General features: G+C 39.1%; 1 protein-coding gene and 1 pseudogene across 3 annotated transcripts in view; one reads left to right on the top strand and one right to left on the bottom strand.

Annotated features, from left to right (window-relative positions):
- The window catches only part of IPO11 (importin 11), a 217,450-nt gene that overhangs the window by 105,831 nt on the left and 92,884 nt on the right, over positions 1-18,735 (top strand). For all 3 annotated transcript variants that reach the window (XM_051853725.2, XM_070056753.1, XM_051853724.2), the window contains 2 exons: positions 4,519-4,632; positions 13,968-14,083. In XM_051853725.2, the coding sequence (XP_051709685.1) occupies positions 4,519-4,632; positions 13,968-14,083 (230 nt within the window). The remainder of the gene's footprint in view (positions 1-4,518; positions 4,633-13,967; positions 14,084-18,735) is intronic.
- Positions 4,725-13,057, bottom strand: LOC108177240 (chromobox protein homolog 3 pseudogene; annotated as a pseudogene).

Consider the following 18,735-nt stretch of genomic DNA (forward strand, 5'->3'; position numbering starts at 1 on the left):
TGTCTACTTAATTTTATTTTTTAAATCTAGGGGAGAAGGGAGAGAGAATGAATGAATGAATGAATGAATATCTTCCATCCACTAGTTTTACTTCCTAAATGTCTGCAGGAAACTGGAATTGGAAGCAGTGCCACTGGAACTTGAGCTAGTGCCCCAGTATAGGATACAGATGTCCCAAGCATGATTTCATCCACTGTACCACAATCCCTGTCCTTATTATTCTATTTTTTAAATAGTTAAGTAATATTAATAGGAATTTCTTAAAGATTTTTTTATTGTAGAACTGAATATTCTTATCTGTGTCTTTCTAAGCCTCTGGCTAAAACAGACCATTTTTGAATTTCTTTTTGCTTAGCAGACTTAAAAATGCTTTTGTGTTTTCTATTCATACCTATCTTTTAGAACACAAAGAGCCAAGGCAGCTCAAGTGACTGCATCATCAATAAGAAACATAGGATATAGTTATCCAGTAGTAGTTTTGATTTTCAGAACTCAGCCTAGGATAGGAAATGGCTTAAGAAAAAATATTTTCAGTTTTTTCATTGTCTTCTGTTTTCCCAGGCCACAGGAGAGAGCTGGATCTGAAGTGGAGCAGCCAGGTCAAACTGGCGCCCATATGGGATGCCAGCACTTCAGGCCAGGGTGTTAACCTGCTGCACCATAGCACTGGCCCCAAGGACTTAAAGCATTTTTTAAAATACCAGAGAATGGAGATCTTTGCATTTGAGAATGTGTCATGTTTGGTTTTTATTAATGTGCTGGGAATGAAAATTGTGATCTTCCTATGAACTAACTCATGAGACTTAATACTCACTACTCCCTTACCCCAAATTCTGTGGTATGAACCTTTATAAACGTAGGGTCTATAATCTTAACAAATTTTTCAACAATACATTATTTTTGACTATTGATGCAGGATTGTACAGCAGATCCTTAGAGCTTAGTCGTTTATTTTTTTATTTTTTTTCACAGGCAGAGTGGACAGTGAGAGAGAGACAGAGAGAAAGGTCTTCCTTTGCCGTTGGTTCACCCTCCAATGGCCGCTGCGGCCAGCGCACCGCGATGATCCGATGGCAGGAGCCAGGTACTTCTCCTGGTCTCCCATGGGGTGCAGGGCCCAAGCACTTGGGCCATCCTCCACTGCACTCCCTGGCCACAGCAGAGAACTGGCCTGGAAGAGGGGCAACCGGGACAGAATCCGGCACCCCGACCGGGACTAGAACTCGGTGTGCTGGTGCCGCAAGGCGGAGGATTAGCCTAGTGAGCCGCGGCACCAGCTAGAGTTTATTCGTTTTGCTTAACTGAAGCTTAATGCCTGTTGTTTAGTAGCACCCCATTTCCCTTGTCCCCAGACCATGGCAATTCTAAATTTTGACTCTAAATTTGCCTATTTTACATGCGTAATATAAGTGGATCAGATTGCCTTTGTCTTTTTGTAACTGACCTAATTCATTTAACATGCTATCCTCAAGGTTCATTCATCTTGTCACATTTTGCAGAATTCCCTCCTTTTAAAAAAGCTGAATGATGGTGTATAGTTACCTTTTTGTGTCCATGGGAGATTGGTCCAGGACCCCTCACGAATACCAAAACCCATGGTGTGCAAGTCTTTTATATAAATTGTTGTGGTATTTGCATATAACTTATATACATCTTATATACTTTATTTATTTTTCTATACATATATTTTAATTTTTTATTTCTTTATTTGAAAGGGGGGGAGAGAGAGAGAGAGAGAGAGAGAGAGAAAGAGTTTTTTTTTACGCACTGATTCACTCCCCAGATACCCACAACAGCCATGGATGTGCCAGGCTCAGCAGGAGCCTGAACCTCAACCTGGGTCTCTCATATAGGTGGCAGGGCCCCAACTACTTGAGCCCTCGTCTGGTGCCTCGCAGGGTGTTTATTAGCAGGAGAGTGGATTGGGAGTGGAGTAGCTGGAATGCAAACCAAGCACTCTGATATGTTGTGCAGGTGCAACAAGTAGCAACTCAACCATGTGCCAAATGCCTGCCTTCCTCCTTTAATTAATCTCTAGATAACTTTTTGTATCTAATGTAATATACATGCTGTGTCAGTAACTGTTATAGTATGTTGAGGAGCAATGCCATGAAGAAAGTATCTGTACCTGTTCAAGACAGACACATCCCTAAATATTTCCCAGTTGATGTTTGAATCGTGCATGTGAAACCTGTGGACACAGAAGGCTGACTGTATATACCATATTTGTGTGTGTGTGTGTGTGTGTGTGTGTGTATGCATGCATGCCATGGATCTTTTTTATACATTCCCCCATCAGTGAACAGTAAAGTTGTTTCTACATACTGGCTGTTGTGAATTGTGGTACAGTGAATATGGTAGTGTTAGTAATCTCTTCATACTTCTGATTTCTTTTTATTCTTTTGGATAAATAGAAATGGGAATTAATAGATCATTTGGTAACCCTTCATTTTTTGAGGGTCTTCCATGCTATTTTTCATTAGCTGCATCATTTTGCATTCTCATCAACAGTGTATAGAGGTTCCAGTTTTTCTACACCCTTACCCTCATGCTTGTTATTTTTGATTGTAGCCATACTGAAAGGTATGAAATTTAGATCGCTCTGTTGAAGTATAAGACATTCTTAATTTTCTTTTTCTTTTTATATTATACAAATAAATGATGCTGGGCTTCCTCTAAAACCCATGCGTTGTATGTAATCCCTTCCAAAATTGTATATGAACAATAGTTTTTCATTAATTGCAAAATCTCAAGAGGCTGGCTTTGCCTTTCAAATAAATAAATAAATCTTACCAAAAAAAAAACCATCTCAGACCTGCAGAAAAGTTACTAGACCAATACCTATGTGTTCTTCACTTAGTTTCATCAGTTAAGTAACATTTTGCCACATCTGCTCTCTATGTCTGCTTACATCAACAAATACAAATTGTTGTTAAACCATTTGAATTTTGTAGTTGCAGACATGATGATGCTTTATCTCAAAATATTCAATCTCTGTCTTCTTGTTGAAGGATGTATGCTTTTTCTCCTACATTGTCGAAGCCTGTTATTGAATATCAAGTCAGTAGTCAGGTTTCCAATACTATCCTTTTTTTTTTTTTTTAAAAGATGTATTTATTTATTGAAAGGCAGAGTTAGAGAGAGATACAGAAAGATCTTCCATCTACTGGTTCATTCCCCAGATGGCCACAATGGTTGGAGTTGGGCTGATCTGAAATAGGAACCAGGACTCAGGAGCTTCTTCCCAGTCTCCCACGTGGGTTCAGGGGCCCAAGTACTTGGGGTATCTTTTGCTGCTTTCTCAGGTGTATTAGGAGGGAGCTGGATTGGAAGTGGAGCAGCTGGAACTTGACCCAACACCCATATGGGATGCCAGTGTCACAGGTGGTGGCTTTACCCACTATACCACAACTCCAGCCCCAGTAATAGAATTTTTAGCTTCTCTACCTCCTACCCCATTCGAATTTCTTTGGTTCTCACATCACCACTGTGTTCTCCGTAATCCCCAGATATTTTTTTTCTTCATCTTTCATAATAGTGACTCTTGGGTGATTTTTGAAATACTATTTTTGAAGCACTAATTTAAGTTTAGGACATCAGGTATTCTAATGAACAGCTACATTGGATCATAAATATGTTATGGCTTTCGGATGTTACCATGTATTTGGTTTTATTACCCCTTTATAATTCATAGCATATAGTTTCATTCGAACAATCCTTGGAGAGTATCCTCTGTATTTGTCCAAATGAAAGCAAGTTTATTTTCCTTTTCAGTAAATTGTGTTGTTATTTGCTGTTTTTAATTGAGTATGAATGAGGTAGGTACTTTAAACCTGTGTGTTCAGCATGCTTTTATAAGCTAATTGGAGTGATCTTTGAAATAGAACACTTAGCAAAACTGAAAAAAATGCTCAGTATATACTATTGATTAACTTAACCTATAGTGTGTGTGACAATTTTATTCTTTGGAAATGGTTTTCTTCTGCCATGTTTCCACCATATCTTGATTCTGCCTTCATCATTGCTCTTATCCTGTTACATCGCGTACGTGCTTGTGTGTGTGTGTGTGTGTGTGTTTAAAATATTCTTTTTTTTCCCAGTGCCTTGTCCTCAGCTCTGAAACTTGGAGAATGCTTTCAAATAATTATTTGATGAATGAGTGAATACATACAGGTTCTTGTTAAAATATAGTGTAATATTCAGTTAGTAAGCTGTTGTACTAAAAAGGAAGCAGGATATGTCAGCATTTTCTGCTACCTCTAAAGAATATTGTTTTATGTTTGCATTTGTTTTTCAGTCAGTAAATTTGCTACTTGTTTAAAATTACCAGAGAACACTGGGTCTCACCATACAGTCTACTTTGTCTTTAAGAGGGTCTATACTTAATACATTCTATGTAGGGAATTTTAAGTTTTTGCTGCCTGAGGTTTCATAGTGCTCTGTTGGTGTTTCTGGACGTTAATCGCCTTGTTTAGTAACATGATGCTTTTGCTTCTTACACTTCTGTTGCTGTGATAGATCCGACCGTATGTGGGATGTCTGGTACAATACTTGCCTCTTCTTTGGAAGCAGAGCGAAGAACACAATATGTTGCGATGTGCTATTCTGACCACACTAATTCATCTTGTTCAGGTAAATTGCTTTTCTCCAGAGCTTCTTAGTTTGTTTGCTTTTTCTTTGTTGTTGTTCTTTAAATTTTTTTCATTATTTTTCTGTGATTTATATTAATAGCAGTGAAATACTCCACATTTTACTTTGATCTAAGTGGTTTTACAAACGTTTGTATGAGTAAAAATATTTTGGAAGTTTCTTGAATACATTTGAAAAATATTTTCTACTTTTACTAAAATTTCTGTTATTACCTGTAATGGTCTCCAGTGATGGTACAGAGTTAGAATTTGTGTAGGCCATTGAACTACTCAAGCTGTTTCCCTGGCTTTTCTACAGAAGCTTAGTCAATGCTTTCATTCTTACCTTTTGTTTAAGATAAAGGTTTTCCCTTTTTATCTTTTGGAAAGGCAGGAAACAGGTGCGCTGCTTTTGAGGGGAGAGCAGTGATTTTCAATTTGGACATTTTGACTTTGTAGTATTGAGATGTAGGCAGATAGTGTGGAAAGAGTGAGAACTGACCTGCAGTTCTCATTAGAACCATGAAGATGAATTGTAGAATCACAGTGAGCATGTAGAGGGAAGGAGCATTCTGCAAGCTAGACTATTCTGGGTGTAGGATGCTCACATGAATTTATGGATCTCATATTCAGTTTTTAGAAATTGTCCATTTGGAGATCTCCCTCTAAATTAAGTATAAACTACTGTGAAACTTTCTAATATTAATTTAAAAAACTGTTTCTCAGGCATCTTGCTATTTTTTGAACTTAGGTCATTTGTTGTGTAAATATTTATGGATGAGTGTTAAAGATTTCTGTCTAAAACAGTTTCAGATAGATGAATATTTTTAAAGGACATTTTCTCTCAATTTTTTCTTGTGGTAAAATTCATGTAACAACCATTTTCCACCTTAACCAATTTTAAATGTACAGTTCAGTGGTATTAAGTAAATACAAGTGTATTCATAATGTACAGCTATCACTACCATCCATCTTTCATCTTTTAATCTTGTAAAATTGTATCTATACCATTCAATAACTCTGTCCTTCCCTCTGCTAAAGCACTTTTTAAAAATTAAGTGTTTGGCCTGGGATCACTTCCTGCTTGCTCTTTAATTAATTTGATTAACCTGTAAAGATCATATCCTTTTTATAGAAGAGGATACAAAGGCTGATAGAGGGTTCATAACCATTCTGCAATTACATTTTTAAGTAATGGAACAAAGAGAGACCCCTAGATTCTTTGTATTATATGTCTGTCAAAATATGTTTTTAGCTTTAGCTTGGAAGGTTAGTAAAGAGATGTGAAAAAAACATTATATGTCTTCTCAGGCAGTATTACTTCAGGTGATTTTAGGCAGCCAGAGTATAACACTCATGAATTGTTTGGGACTTTTCTTTTCCCTAACCCTTAACCCCTAACCCCTAACCATTCTCCTTCCCCTTCCCCCTTCTACCTTTTCTTCCTCCCCCCCTCCCCTCCACTCCCCCCTCCCTCCTCCCCTCCCCCTTCCTATTTCCTCCCCTCCCATTTAATTAATTAATTTATTGATTGATTGATTTGCAAGACAGAGCTAGAGAGAGAGAGAGAGAGAGAGAGAGAGAGAGATCTTCGTTTTCAGCCATCTTCTGCTTCCTTTTCCAGGCCATTAGCAGGGAGCTGGATCAGAAGTGGAGCAAATGGGCACACAAACCGGTGCCCATATAGGATGCCAGTGTCATAGGTGGTTGCTTAACCTGCTGGACCACAAAGCTGTCCACAGTTCTTTAAAGTTTTGTTTTTGTTTTAAATGAAAATTACAGTCTCTTGCTGCTTCTCTCCATTTCCTGTTTTGTGGAAGAATATATTTGAATTCTTATGACTGAATCTTTATCTTTCTAGCTATAAATAGAATGCATATAGTGTATCCTCTTGTTTCAGCATTTTAATGTACTCTCTCTCTCTGTCTTTTTAAGGATTTATTATTTTGAAAGACTTATAGAGTGAAGAGGGAGAGAGGAAGAGAGCTCTTCTATCCCTGGTTCACTCCTCTGTTAGCTGCAACAGCTGGGGCTGTGCCAGACTGAAGCCAGGAGCCAGGAGCTTCATCTGGGGCTCCCATGTGGCTGCAGGGTCCCAAGCACTTAGGCTGTCTTATGCTTTACCAGGCTCATTAGCAGGGAGCTGGATCCGAAGAAGAGCAGCTGGGACTTGAACATTGATTTAGTCCTCTTTTTTTTACATTAGATGTTTTAATCATACTGTTGAGCCTATGTAGCTTACTTTAAAAAACTGTTGACCACTGTTCACCAGGACTTATAATAAAATAAACAATATACAGTTGGATAACATTCTGATTACTGCAAAGTTATTGTTTTTCCTGACATCTGCTGAACCAGTAACCCAGATACTTTAAAGATTGAGTCTTCGTGTAAAGAATGAGATGTGGCTGGCACCGTGGCTCAATAGGCCAATCCTCCGCCTGCGACGCCGGCACCCCGGGTTCTAGTCCCGGTTGGGGCACTGGATTCTGTCCCGGTTGCTTCTCTTTTGGTCCAGCTCTCTGCTGTGGCCCGGGAGTGCAGTGGAGGATGGCCCAGGTCTTTGGGCCCTGCATCCGCATAGGAGACCAGGAGAAGCACCTGGTTCCTGGCTTCGGATCAGCTCAGTGTGCCGGCCGCAGCACCCATTGTTGGGTGAACCAATGGAAAAGGAAGACCTTTCTCTCTGTGTCTCTCTCTTACTGTCTACTCTGCCTGTCAAAAAAATAATGAGATGCAAAAAAGAAGAAATATGGAGGTTAATAATTTAGATTACAGTAGCTGGTTTACCCAGTTATTCCAGCAAATCCTAAACTTCCAGGGTCTCTAATCACCTGATCATGTTACCATGAGCCAAATCTTAGACATGAATCACGAAAGCACAGGGATTTTGACTCACTAGAAGAAATCTTCAAATGTCCGTTTATCTTGCTTAGCTTCTTTTTTTTTTTTTTTTTTAAGATTTATTTTTTTATTTGAAAGTCAGAGTTACCCCCCACCCCCACCCCATACACACACAGAGGTGTCTTCCATCCACTGGTTCACTCCCCAGTTGGCTGCAACAGCTGGAGCTGCACCAATCCAAAGCCAGGAACGAGCCAGGAGCTTCCTCGGGTCTTGCTATGCGGGTGCAGCGGCTCAAGAATTTGAGGCATCTTCTACTGCTTTCCCAGGCCATGAGAGAGATGGATTGGAAGTGGAGCAACCGGGACTCAAACCAGTGCCCATAAGGGGTGCTGGCACTGCAGGTGGTGGCTTCATCCACCACGCCACAGCACCGGCCCTGCTTAACTTATTTCAACACACCAGGACATCTACTTTTCTCATCTGGATGGGGAGATTGTTAGTAACCATAAAAGTTTACTTTCAGAAATGTTGGAAATAAGCCATTGCATTTATGGCTATAGATTTTGGTATAGATCCTGATATTGCTTCTTTCTTTTTAAATTTTTTTATTTTTCATTTTTTAAAAAGTTTTATTTATTTATTTGAAAGGCAGAATTACAGAGAGAGAGAGAGAGAGCGCGCGCGCTCTTCTATCCGCTGGTTCACTCCCCTATGGCTGCAATGGTCAGAGCTGTGCCAATCTGAAGCTAGGAGCCAGGACCTTCTTTCAGGTCTCCCACTGCTTTCCCAGGCCATAACAGAGAGCTGGATTGGAAATGGAGTAGCTGGGACGTGAACTGGCACCCAAATGGGAATGCCGGCACTACAGGTGACAGCTTTACTTGCTGTGCCACAGCATTGATCCCTTGCGTCTTTCTAATTGAAGTTGTTCAAATGACTTACAGTCATTTAATTTGAAAGGTTATAATTTCAGGAAAATTTTCAGTTTAATTTGAAGGTACTTAACTAGGTTGCTCAGAATGACATCTCAGAAACATGGTTTTCCAATTGTTTTTCTTTTGGTGAATGTTTAAAAACAACCAAAAAGTCCATTTATATATTGTTTTTTGCATTCTTGCATAAAAACAAACAACCAAACAAAAATCCAGAATGATCCTTAGTCATGTGCGTTGAAAATCAAGTTTTGATTGAATAATGACCATGGAAAGTCTCCTTAGAATTCAGAAAAGGTGTTCTTAGAATTCAGAAAAGCGGCCAGCGCCGTGGTTCAATAGGCTAATCCTCCACCTAGCGGCGCCGGCACACCGGGTTCTAGTCCCGGTCGGGGTGCCGGATTCTGTCCCGGTTGCCCCTCTTCCAGGCCAGCTCTCTGCTGAGGCCCAGGAAGGCAGTGGAGGATGGCCCAAGTGCTTGGGCCCTGCACCCCATGGGAGACCAGGAGAAGCACCTGGCTCCTGCCTTCAGATCAGCGCGGTGCACCGGCCGCAGTGCACCAGCCATGGCGGCCATTGGAGGGTGAACCAACGGCAAAGGAAGACCTTTCTCTCTGTCTCTCTCTCTCACTGTCCACTCTGCCTGTCACACACACACACACACACACACACACACACAGAATTCAGAATAGCAGCAAATGTTTTCTTTCTTTCTTTATTTTTTTGGGGGGAGGGGAGGGCCTTAACAGTTTATTTATTTAAAAGGCAGAGTTAGAGAAAGGGAGAGACAGAGATCTCCCATCTGCTGGTTGATTCCCCAAATGGCCACGACAGCCAGAGTTGGGCCAGTCTGTTGCCAGGAGCCAGGAGCTTTCACAACTCCCCCAATACTGCAATTAAAACTGATGTATCAAACTTGATTTTCGTTAGAATGTGGTTATTTCTTTCTTTTCTTTTTTTTTTTTTAGACTTATTTATTTGAGAGTTAAAAGTTACAGACAGTGAGAGGGAGAAACAGAGAGAAAGGTCTTCCTTCCGTGGGTTCACTCCCCAAACGGCTCTGATGGCTGAAGCTGTGCCGATCTGAAGCCAGGAGCCAGGTTCTTCTTCCCAGACTCCCAGGCGAGTGCAGGGCCCAAGCACTTGAGCCATCTTCTACTGCTTTCCCGGGCCACAGCAGAGAGCTGGATTGGAAGAGGAGCAGCCGTGACTAGAACCAGGGCCCATATGGGATGCCGGCACTGCAGGTGGAGGATTAACCTGTGCCACAGTGCCGGCCCTGGTTATTTCTTTATACTAGTAAAAAACCATGACCCAAATTATTTACACACACACACACACATATGTGTCTCTCTGTGTGTATATACATACAAATATATGTATATGTGTGTGTGTATATACATACATACATATATATATATATGAAACAGTGCAGACAATTTGAGCTTCATCTTCTAGACAAGAATGCAAGTTAGCCTCTCTTTATAAAATGCAGTTATAATCTGAGGACACTTTTTATTCTCCTTTTTTGCCAGCACCAAGTTAGCCTCATCTGAATCTTTCTATTTTGTGCGAAACATAAATTCTCTACTGCTGTCTGGGGCACCAGTTATTTGTTCAGGATCAAGACCTCTGGCAAAGCCTCTTGGTTTGTCAACAGCATCTGTTTTCTTCTTTGATTTACTGTAATCGGATTCACTGTCAGATAAAGGTTTTCTTTTTGTGTGGTCTTTTTCTTAACCAGGTTTTTGAGGATTTGTGTGTGTGTGTGTGTGTGTGTGTGTGTGTGTGTTTTGGGCTTCAATTAAATCTGGCCAATCTAAATTTTCTTCAGGTTCCCATATATTTTCAGCATCTGTAAAACTCTTCCACATGAGAAAATACTCCCACACATCAGTCTAGTACTTTGTCTACCATGGATTCTTCAGGCTCTATGTCTTTGAATTTTTACTCTTTCCATCCTATCTTTCCCATTTTTTTGCAGTGCAGCTTTTTTATTTTACTTTTGCTTTGAAAGATTTATTTTGTTTATTTGAAAGAGAGAGAGAGAGAGAGAGAGAGAAATCTTTCATCTACTGGTTTACTCCCCAAATAGCTGCCAACAGTCAGGGCCAGCCAGTCTGAAGCCTAGAGATAGGAATTCCATCCAAGTCTCCCATCCACGTTTTAGAGACCCAAGTACTTGGGCCATCTTCTGCTGCTTTCCTAGGCACATTAACAGGGAATTGGATCAGAAGTGGAGCAACTGGGACTGGAACTGGCCTCATATGGGATGCTGGTATTGTAGGCAGCTGTTTAACTCTCTGTGCCACATTGCCAGCCACTGCCAAGTAGTTTTTATTGGAGGCCATTTTTTCTTGCAGACTGGAAGTGCTGCTGTTTACCATTCTGAGCTGCTCTGGTTTGCAGGTTATGGATTGTAAATATGCAGTATCTCCAGCTCCGGTCAGATCCTGCTTACTTTACTTTACTTTTTTTTTTTTTTAATTTTATTTAATAGAAATTTTGAAAGTACAACGTTTAGATTATAGCGGCTTTCCCCCGCCCATAACCTCCCTCCCACCCACAACCATCCCATCTCCCACTCCCTCTCCCATCCCATTCTTCATCAAGATTCATTTTCAATTATCTTTATATGCAGAAGATCAACTTAGTATATACTAAGATTTCAACAGACTGCACCCACACAGACACACAAAATATAGAGTACTGTTTGAGTAGTAGTTTTACCGTTAATTTGCATAGTACAACACATTAAGGACAGAGATCCTACAGGGGGAATAAGTGCACAGTGACTCCATTGTTGATTTAACAATTGACACTCTTTATGAAGTCAGTAATCACCCGAGGCTCTTGTCATGAGCTGCCTATTAGCAAAAAATTTGAAGCATACAAAGGAAGATGATAGAATAAATAAATAAATGTATATACATACATATATATATATTTAAAAGATTTATTTATTTGAAAGAGAGAGAAAGAACTTTTCCATCTGCTGATTCACTCCCCAGGTTGCAGCAACACCCTGGGCTTGGCCAGGCCAAAGCTGGGATCCAGGAGCTAGGTGATGATGACTTGCAGTCATTTGAGTAACGAGTTGAGAGAGCTGGGTTGGAGAGAATGGATTTGAACATCAGTAGTGTTCACGAACCATTAGAGAGCTATAAGACAGTGCCCTGAGAAAGTGCAATATTTAGAGGAAGCTGTTTTATATTTTCTTTACTTATAAAAGCAATTACAAGTGCATTGGCAGTTGCAAGGAGAACACAGAGAAAGAGGCCAAGGCATCCATTTTCCCCTTTCCCCTTGTATCTTCCATAACTAGGGTCAGATGTCATCTTTCCCGCCTTTAATCTCCTCTGACAACTTTCTTCATAATTGATGGATTTCTTTTTGTGCTTCCGAGTATGGTTGATAAATGAGTTGTAGTTACTGTGGACCCACAGTCTTCAAATTTACTTACATGGAGGGCTGCACTCATTCTTCAGTATTTCAGGCTTGGACCAAGAGACTCTGTGTTTTTAGCAGTTCCTTACTTTCGTTTTATTAATAACGACAGGTTTTTATCTTTGAGATAAACACTTAAGTAAGGAAATTCTGATTTCCCAAGGAAATTTTTTGAGTCTACTTGATAATTAAAGAGAACTTAACTAGTTTTTATTAATGTTGCTTCTTTTTGGTTCCATGAAAGACTGACATGTAGAGAGTGATATTTAGTTGAATTTTAAGGCTTGTACTATTTATTAAATAATGACTTTTTAAAAAAATTATTCATTTATTTATTTGAAAGGCAGAGTTACACAGAGAGAAAAGGAGAGGCAGAGAGAGAGAGGTCTTCCATCTGCTGGTTTATTCCCCAGTTGGCCACAATGGCCAGAGGTGTGCTGATCCAAAGCCGGGAACCAGGAGCTTCTTCCGGGTTTCCCACGTGGGTGCAGTGTTTATTCCACACTGACAAAGATTGAGTAGAAGATAAATAACAATATCTCATATGGGGTCTGAGTTGTTTTCATTAAGGTAAATAGTAGAATGATGGTTGGCAAAGGGTACAAAGTTTGAGTTAGAATAGATAGAGTTTGGAAATTTGTTGTCCATCATGGTGACTAGTCAATAATAAAGTATTATATACTTAAAAGTTAAACAGTTTGTTATACATTTAAATGATAATATGTATTATATGCTTAAAAAAGATTGAACTTAGTATGTTATCAAGAGGGAACTATGTATACATTTGTGGCATTTTCATTTGCCATATTATGTTCACATGTGAGTTATTTCTCAGTGAGGGGGTATTTGATAGTTTATTTGTTTTCTCTTCTGTATTTATCATACTATAAAGATTTTAATGATTTAGAAATTGGCTTTTTAATTCTTTTCGTTTCCTTCCAAAGTTTTTAAGTGTGATAGGTTGAGTCAGTCCCACTAAGACAAAGTTATACAAATGAGAAATTAAAATTAAACCCACTCTTTTTCCTCCATCTTTGTGTTCTTGGCCTATTAAAAATACTAACAAAAATTCTTGAATTAAAAATGTACATTTTTTAAAGCATACTAAAATTTTTACGAAAAATCTTTCTTCCCAGCATCATTTTCCTTTCCCATATTTGACTAGTTCATTTTTTACTTACCTCTAGAAACATGTTCATGCATTTATCTACATATCCTTGAATGTAGATAGTTTTAAAAACTCTGTGACTTGTGGAATTGTTATGTACACCTCTGCAACTTTGAAATTCAATTTGTAATTATTTTTGATATTTTTTTCATTCCACGCCCAATCCTGTGTCATGATTATTCAGTATTCTAAAACATAATGTACCATACTTAATTATTTTACTGCGGAACATTTTGGTACAGGCATTTTATTTTATTTTTTATGATTTATTTACTTGAAAGGCAGAGTTACAGAGAGGCAGAGGCAGAAAGAGAGAGAGGTCTTCCATCTGCTGGTTCACTCCCTAGAGGGCCGCAGCCGCCAGAGCTGTGCTGATCCTAAGCCAGGAGCCAGGAGCTTCCTCTGGGTCTCCCACATGGATACAGGGGCCCAAGGACTTGGGCCATCTTTTACTGCTTTCCCAGGCCATAGCAGAGAGGTAGATTTAAAATAGAGTAGCCAGGACTCGAACTGGCGCCCATATGGGATGCCAGCACTGCAGGCGGTGGTCTTATCCGATGTGCCACAATGCAGGCCCAGGTACATGCATTTTAAATTAGTTGCTTTGGTGAGAGCACTTGTAGACATTATAGAACCATTGTTGATATTTCTGTAGTCACACAAAGTGGAAAATAAGTATTATGCTAGTGTGCAGAATTTTTTAAAATGTTTTTTTTTTTTTTTTTTTACTCCCATCATTCGGCATTTGAATAAGACTAAGAAAACTAACTTTTTGAATTGTTAATGGACCTTTGTTTTATTATTGCTTATAATTAGTACTGTCCTGAAGAAAACAAATTTTTTTTATAAATTGATTTAGGGCTTTTTACATAATAAGTAATATATGGGGGAGGGAGCTGGGACCTTAGAATGTCTTATTATAAGTTTTATTTATACTTCCTATAGGGATTAGGAGCAGACAGCAAGAACGTGTACCCTTTCCTGCTCCCTGTTATTCAACTGAGTACAGATGTTTCCCAGCCTCCACATGTTTATCTTCTGGAAGATGGTTTAGAATTATGGTAAGAGGATAAACTTGATACCGTGGATCTTACTTTTTTTCCTGATGTTCTTGTCTCTCACACCAGTGAAGAAGAGGTCATATAACAGGGCTTTGAGCACTCAGCATTTAAAAACAAAACTAACATCTGCTTACCTTAACTAGGGAAAAACCCAGCTTCGCTTGTAGCACCTGTTATTCAGTGTTGGCATATAGTCGATACACTTAGAGTGCAAAGTTCAGTAAGAACGCAGCTGAATTTCGTCTTTTGGAATTTGGCATGGGAAATGGGAATCTTCTTAACTTTTCCAGATTTAAAATTGACTTAAAAGTTTCAGTGTGTTAAATGAGATGTTCTGGGGGCACATTGAGAAGTTTTTTGAGTCTTTTACTACTTTATGCATCAGGTACTGAGATATTGTATATACTTTAGTCCCAAATGCTGGTGTTATCTTAGTCTTTTTCAACTGAGTATGTAAACTCTAGTGTTCAGAAGTTAAAAAATAAAAACAACCAAACCTTTCCCCAGCTTCCTGCTCCCCCAGTTCCTGTGGCCCCCTCAGTGATATGGACTTTGATTGGCTAAGCACTTCGTGTAAGGAATTGTCCTAGAAAATCTTTTCAATTTCTTAAGCTGATCCTACTGCTGGCACCAGTTTTCTCCAGAGATGGTCTTTGAATAATATGTATGAATATTTTAAAATTTCAGGATATAATTTAACAATTGGAATCAAAAAAGCAAGTCACAATAATCAACCATAGGGGAGAAAATGTGTATTTCTGTGTGTGTAGCTCTCCCCTACCCCTTTCTTTTTCTTTTTTATTAATGTCTGTGCATTTACAGTTTTGATTCTTAGGAATTACCTTTCATGCAAATTATAAATTGATGTATGTATTAGAATTCTAGATGAACAACATTAAAACGAACTTAACGAAGTAGAGACTTATTAATGAGTGATTTGTGTTCCTCATATTCTTTTTGAGGTTAGGGTATTTGAACTTAAATGGTATCTAGATTGGTTTCATTGTAAACTAGCATGGTATTGAATGAAATCTTAATTTTCATGTGTTTGTACAGGATAGATTATTCTAGATCAGAGGTTGACAAACTTTTTCCTTAAAAGGTCATCTGAATGTTGTAGGCTTTGCAGGTCACAAAGTCCCCTTGCAACTACACACCTCTGCTATTTTGATGTGAAAGCAGTCATTGGTGATAAGTAAGGAAATGGACATGGTTGTGCTCCAAATAAACATCATTTATAGAAATATGATATGGTGGGATTTAGTTCATGAACTGTAGTTACTAATTCCTACTTACAAATTGAAATAGTAGTCTGACATACGAATATCTTCTTGTAAGCATGTATATAATATATGATGTTGAAAGTTAGAATTTTTTAAGTTTGGAGTGATACTTACCAGTGTTATTCACTTAATATATTAATGTATTTATTAAAAATGTGCAAATTTTCGATAAGATTATGTGAGTAGATAATAATACATTTTTCTATTAATGATAATTTATTTTCCTAGCCCTATAGTTATATGTAAATGAAATTAAATCATTAGACAAATTTTTAAAAATAGCAAATTTATTAATAGTTCAGATCCCTGTGGTAGGCCTTTTGTGTGACAGTAAAGATTCCTCTTGGGATACCCACATTCGAAGTCAGAGCGCCTGAGCTTGAGTCCAGGCTCTGCTGATTCCAGCATCTTCCTGATGCCCACCCTGAGAGGCAGCAAGTAGTTGGGTCCTTGCCACCCATGTGGTAAACTTGGATTGAATTCTCAGGTCCTGGCTTCAGCTTGCTCAGTATGGCTGTTGGGGGCATTTGGAGGATGAATAGCAGATAGAAGGTCTCCTCTTTCTGTCTCTCTACCTTTCAAATAAATTTAATTTGTTTTAAAGATTTACTTATTTATTTGAAAGTCAGAATTACACAGAGAGAGAAGGAGAGGCAGAGAGAGAGAGATAGGTTTTCCATCCGCTGGTTCACTCCCCAAGTGGCCGCAACAGCTGGAGCTGTGCTGATCCGAAGCCAGGAGTCAGGAGCTTCTTCCAGGTCTTGCACATGGGAGCAGGCGCCCAAGGACTTGGGCCATCCTCCACTGCTTTCCAGGCCATAGCAGAGAGCTGGATTGGAAGTGGAGCAGCTGGGACTCCAACTGGCACCAATATGGGATGCTGGTACTGCAGCAGTGGCTTTATCTGCTACGCCACAGTGCCAGCCCTTCAAATAAGATTCTCTAGTATCACAAATCAGAGTTCAAATTTATTCTCTGTTTTATTCATTATTTTCTCTTAGGGCATTAGGACTCTTGTTTGGGGTCAAACATATACATGTGCAAATTCCAGTTGTACCATGCCACTAGATTTGTGATTTGAGCAACTTACTCATCTTCTATGAGTCTCAGTTTCCCTGTCTGCGAAAATTGGAAAAACAGTTACTACTTCCTGTGGTTGTCATGAGAGTGAGATAATTTTGTTGCATTGGTTAGCACAGAGGGACAAAAAGATCTATCTTTTATTTGCTGGTTCATGCCCCTCATGGCCATAGTGGTGTGGCCAGGCCAGACTGAAGCCAGGAGCCAAGAACTCCATCCTGGTTTTCTACATGGGTGACAGGAGTCCAAGCACTTGGGCTATCCTCTGCTGTTTTTCAGAAACATTGCCAGGGAGATGGTTCAGAAGTGGAGCAACACAAACTGGTGCTCAGATAAGGGATGCTGGCATTTTAAATAGTAGGTTAACCAGCTATGCCAAAATGCTGGTTCTACAGTTTTATTTTTAAGCTTAATGTGAATTTTGAGAACTAAAGCTCCATTTTTGTAATACATTTACATATAATTGCAGTGACAGTGTCAATGATATGGACTTTTACATGCATCTGTTTTTTTAACTTGTGGGTTTTATGGTTCAAATTAGTTTGTTTTTTCTTCTGTTAAAGATTTGTTTATTTATTTGAAAGGCAGGGTTGTAGGGAGGGAGGGGGAGAACGAGAGTGAGAGAGAGTGACCTACCTTCCATTTGCTGGTTTACTCTCCAAATGCCCATAACAGCCAAGGTTGGGCCAGGTTCAAGCTAGGAGCCTTGTATTCTATCTTGTTCTCCCACGTGGATGGCAGGGACCCAAGTACTTGGGCTATCTTCCATTGCCTTCCCAGACACATTAACATGGAGTTGAATTGGAATTGGAACATCTGGGACTTGAACTAGTACTCATAAGGGGTGCTGGTGTTGTAGGCAGCAGCTTAACCCACTGTACCACAGTGCTTTCCTTCTTGACATTGCTTTATTAAAATATTTCATTAAGTTCTCTTTGTGTCGCTGTCCCCTTATTCCTCTAACTTTGGTTTGTATGTTGTAAAAAATTCTGAGTACCACACAAAATTTCGGTAATTTTTTATGTAATAAGTATTTAAAATATTGTCAGGAAGCATTATGTTATGCAGTATATGTATGCAGTGATTTACATGCTACCTTTAATTATTTTACTTGTAAATTTTTTCTGTTTGATACTTATTTTTGTCTTCTATTAAGAACACAGTTTCTGTTTGTATTTTAACCTAGCCAAAGATGCTTTTTTTCAATAAAATTGAAAAAAAAAAAGTGCAGGCCCTGAATAACATGATTTATACTGTGAAAGTTAGCAGAAGAAGAGTGACAACCTGAATGGCCTTTTAAGTGTGAGGAAAGGAACAAGCTTCAGATAGAATCTCAGTTTGGACACACTGGGAAGGACTCTCTGCTTATGGTACTTCTTAGTTTCTTTACTGTATTAATTGCAGTGGTTTTACAGTAAGTCATAATGTTAAGGGAAACAATGGCAGAGAACATATTATTACCCTGGTTCTTTGGCTCACATGGAAGAAGAATTTCCAAGCAGACAAGCAGAAGAGCAAGATTTATTATAGTGAAAGACCTCCAGCCAGATGACATGGAGGGAGGCTTCCAAGAGAGGAAAAAGCCCCAAGTGAGCCATGGCAGTCAGTTTCTAAGCACAATTTTGATTGACATTCAGTTATAAGGAAGGCACAAAACCAACAAAAGACCTGATTTATAATCCTTTATCCTATCTGGGTTGCCAAGATTAAACGAAAAACCACCCAGAAGGGTAGGATAGGTAACTTGCTTTCCCAGTAAACTGAGTTCAGGGGGATGGAATCAACAAGGCTCCCGTGCTGTTCTCATGGTAAATCTGGAGATTCCTAAGGAAGCAGGCTGGACACTTGATCTTGCTAGAGGTAACCTTTTGGAGAGATCATTCTCCACCCTCAGTTTCCAGACTGCCTATTAACCCATTTGACTGCTCATGATAATATCTGGTTAAACAAATATCTCTCCCTGACTCCCTGCTCTACTTGCTTCCCCCATCTATAACTTTTTTTCTTTGAGATTTTCTTATGTTTTTCATTTGCTCTGATACAAGAACATGGGGTGCCATATGGTATCACCATGTGCTTATTAATAAATTTCCAATATTAATAAGCCTATGTGGGTTCTTGCCTAATATTCAGAGAAGAATTCTGAATACCGGCATAAATGAACGAGGCAGCGTGGTAAGTTTTAAGCTTTTATTCAGTGAGAGAAATGCATAGGAGAGTGAGGGCACTATCTAAAAGAGAGATAAATCTGGGTACATACCGAGTACCAGGAGCCAGCCACATGGAGGC

This window comes from Oryctolagus cuniculus, chromosome 14, assembly GCF_964237555.1.
Source record: "Oryctolagus cuniculus chromosome 14, mOryCun1.1, whole genome shotgun sequence".
Lineage (NCBI taxonomy): Eukaryota > Metazoa > Chordata > Mammalia > Lagomorpha > Leporidae > Oryctolagus > Oryctolagus cuniculus.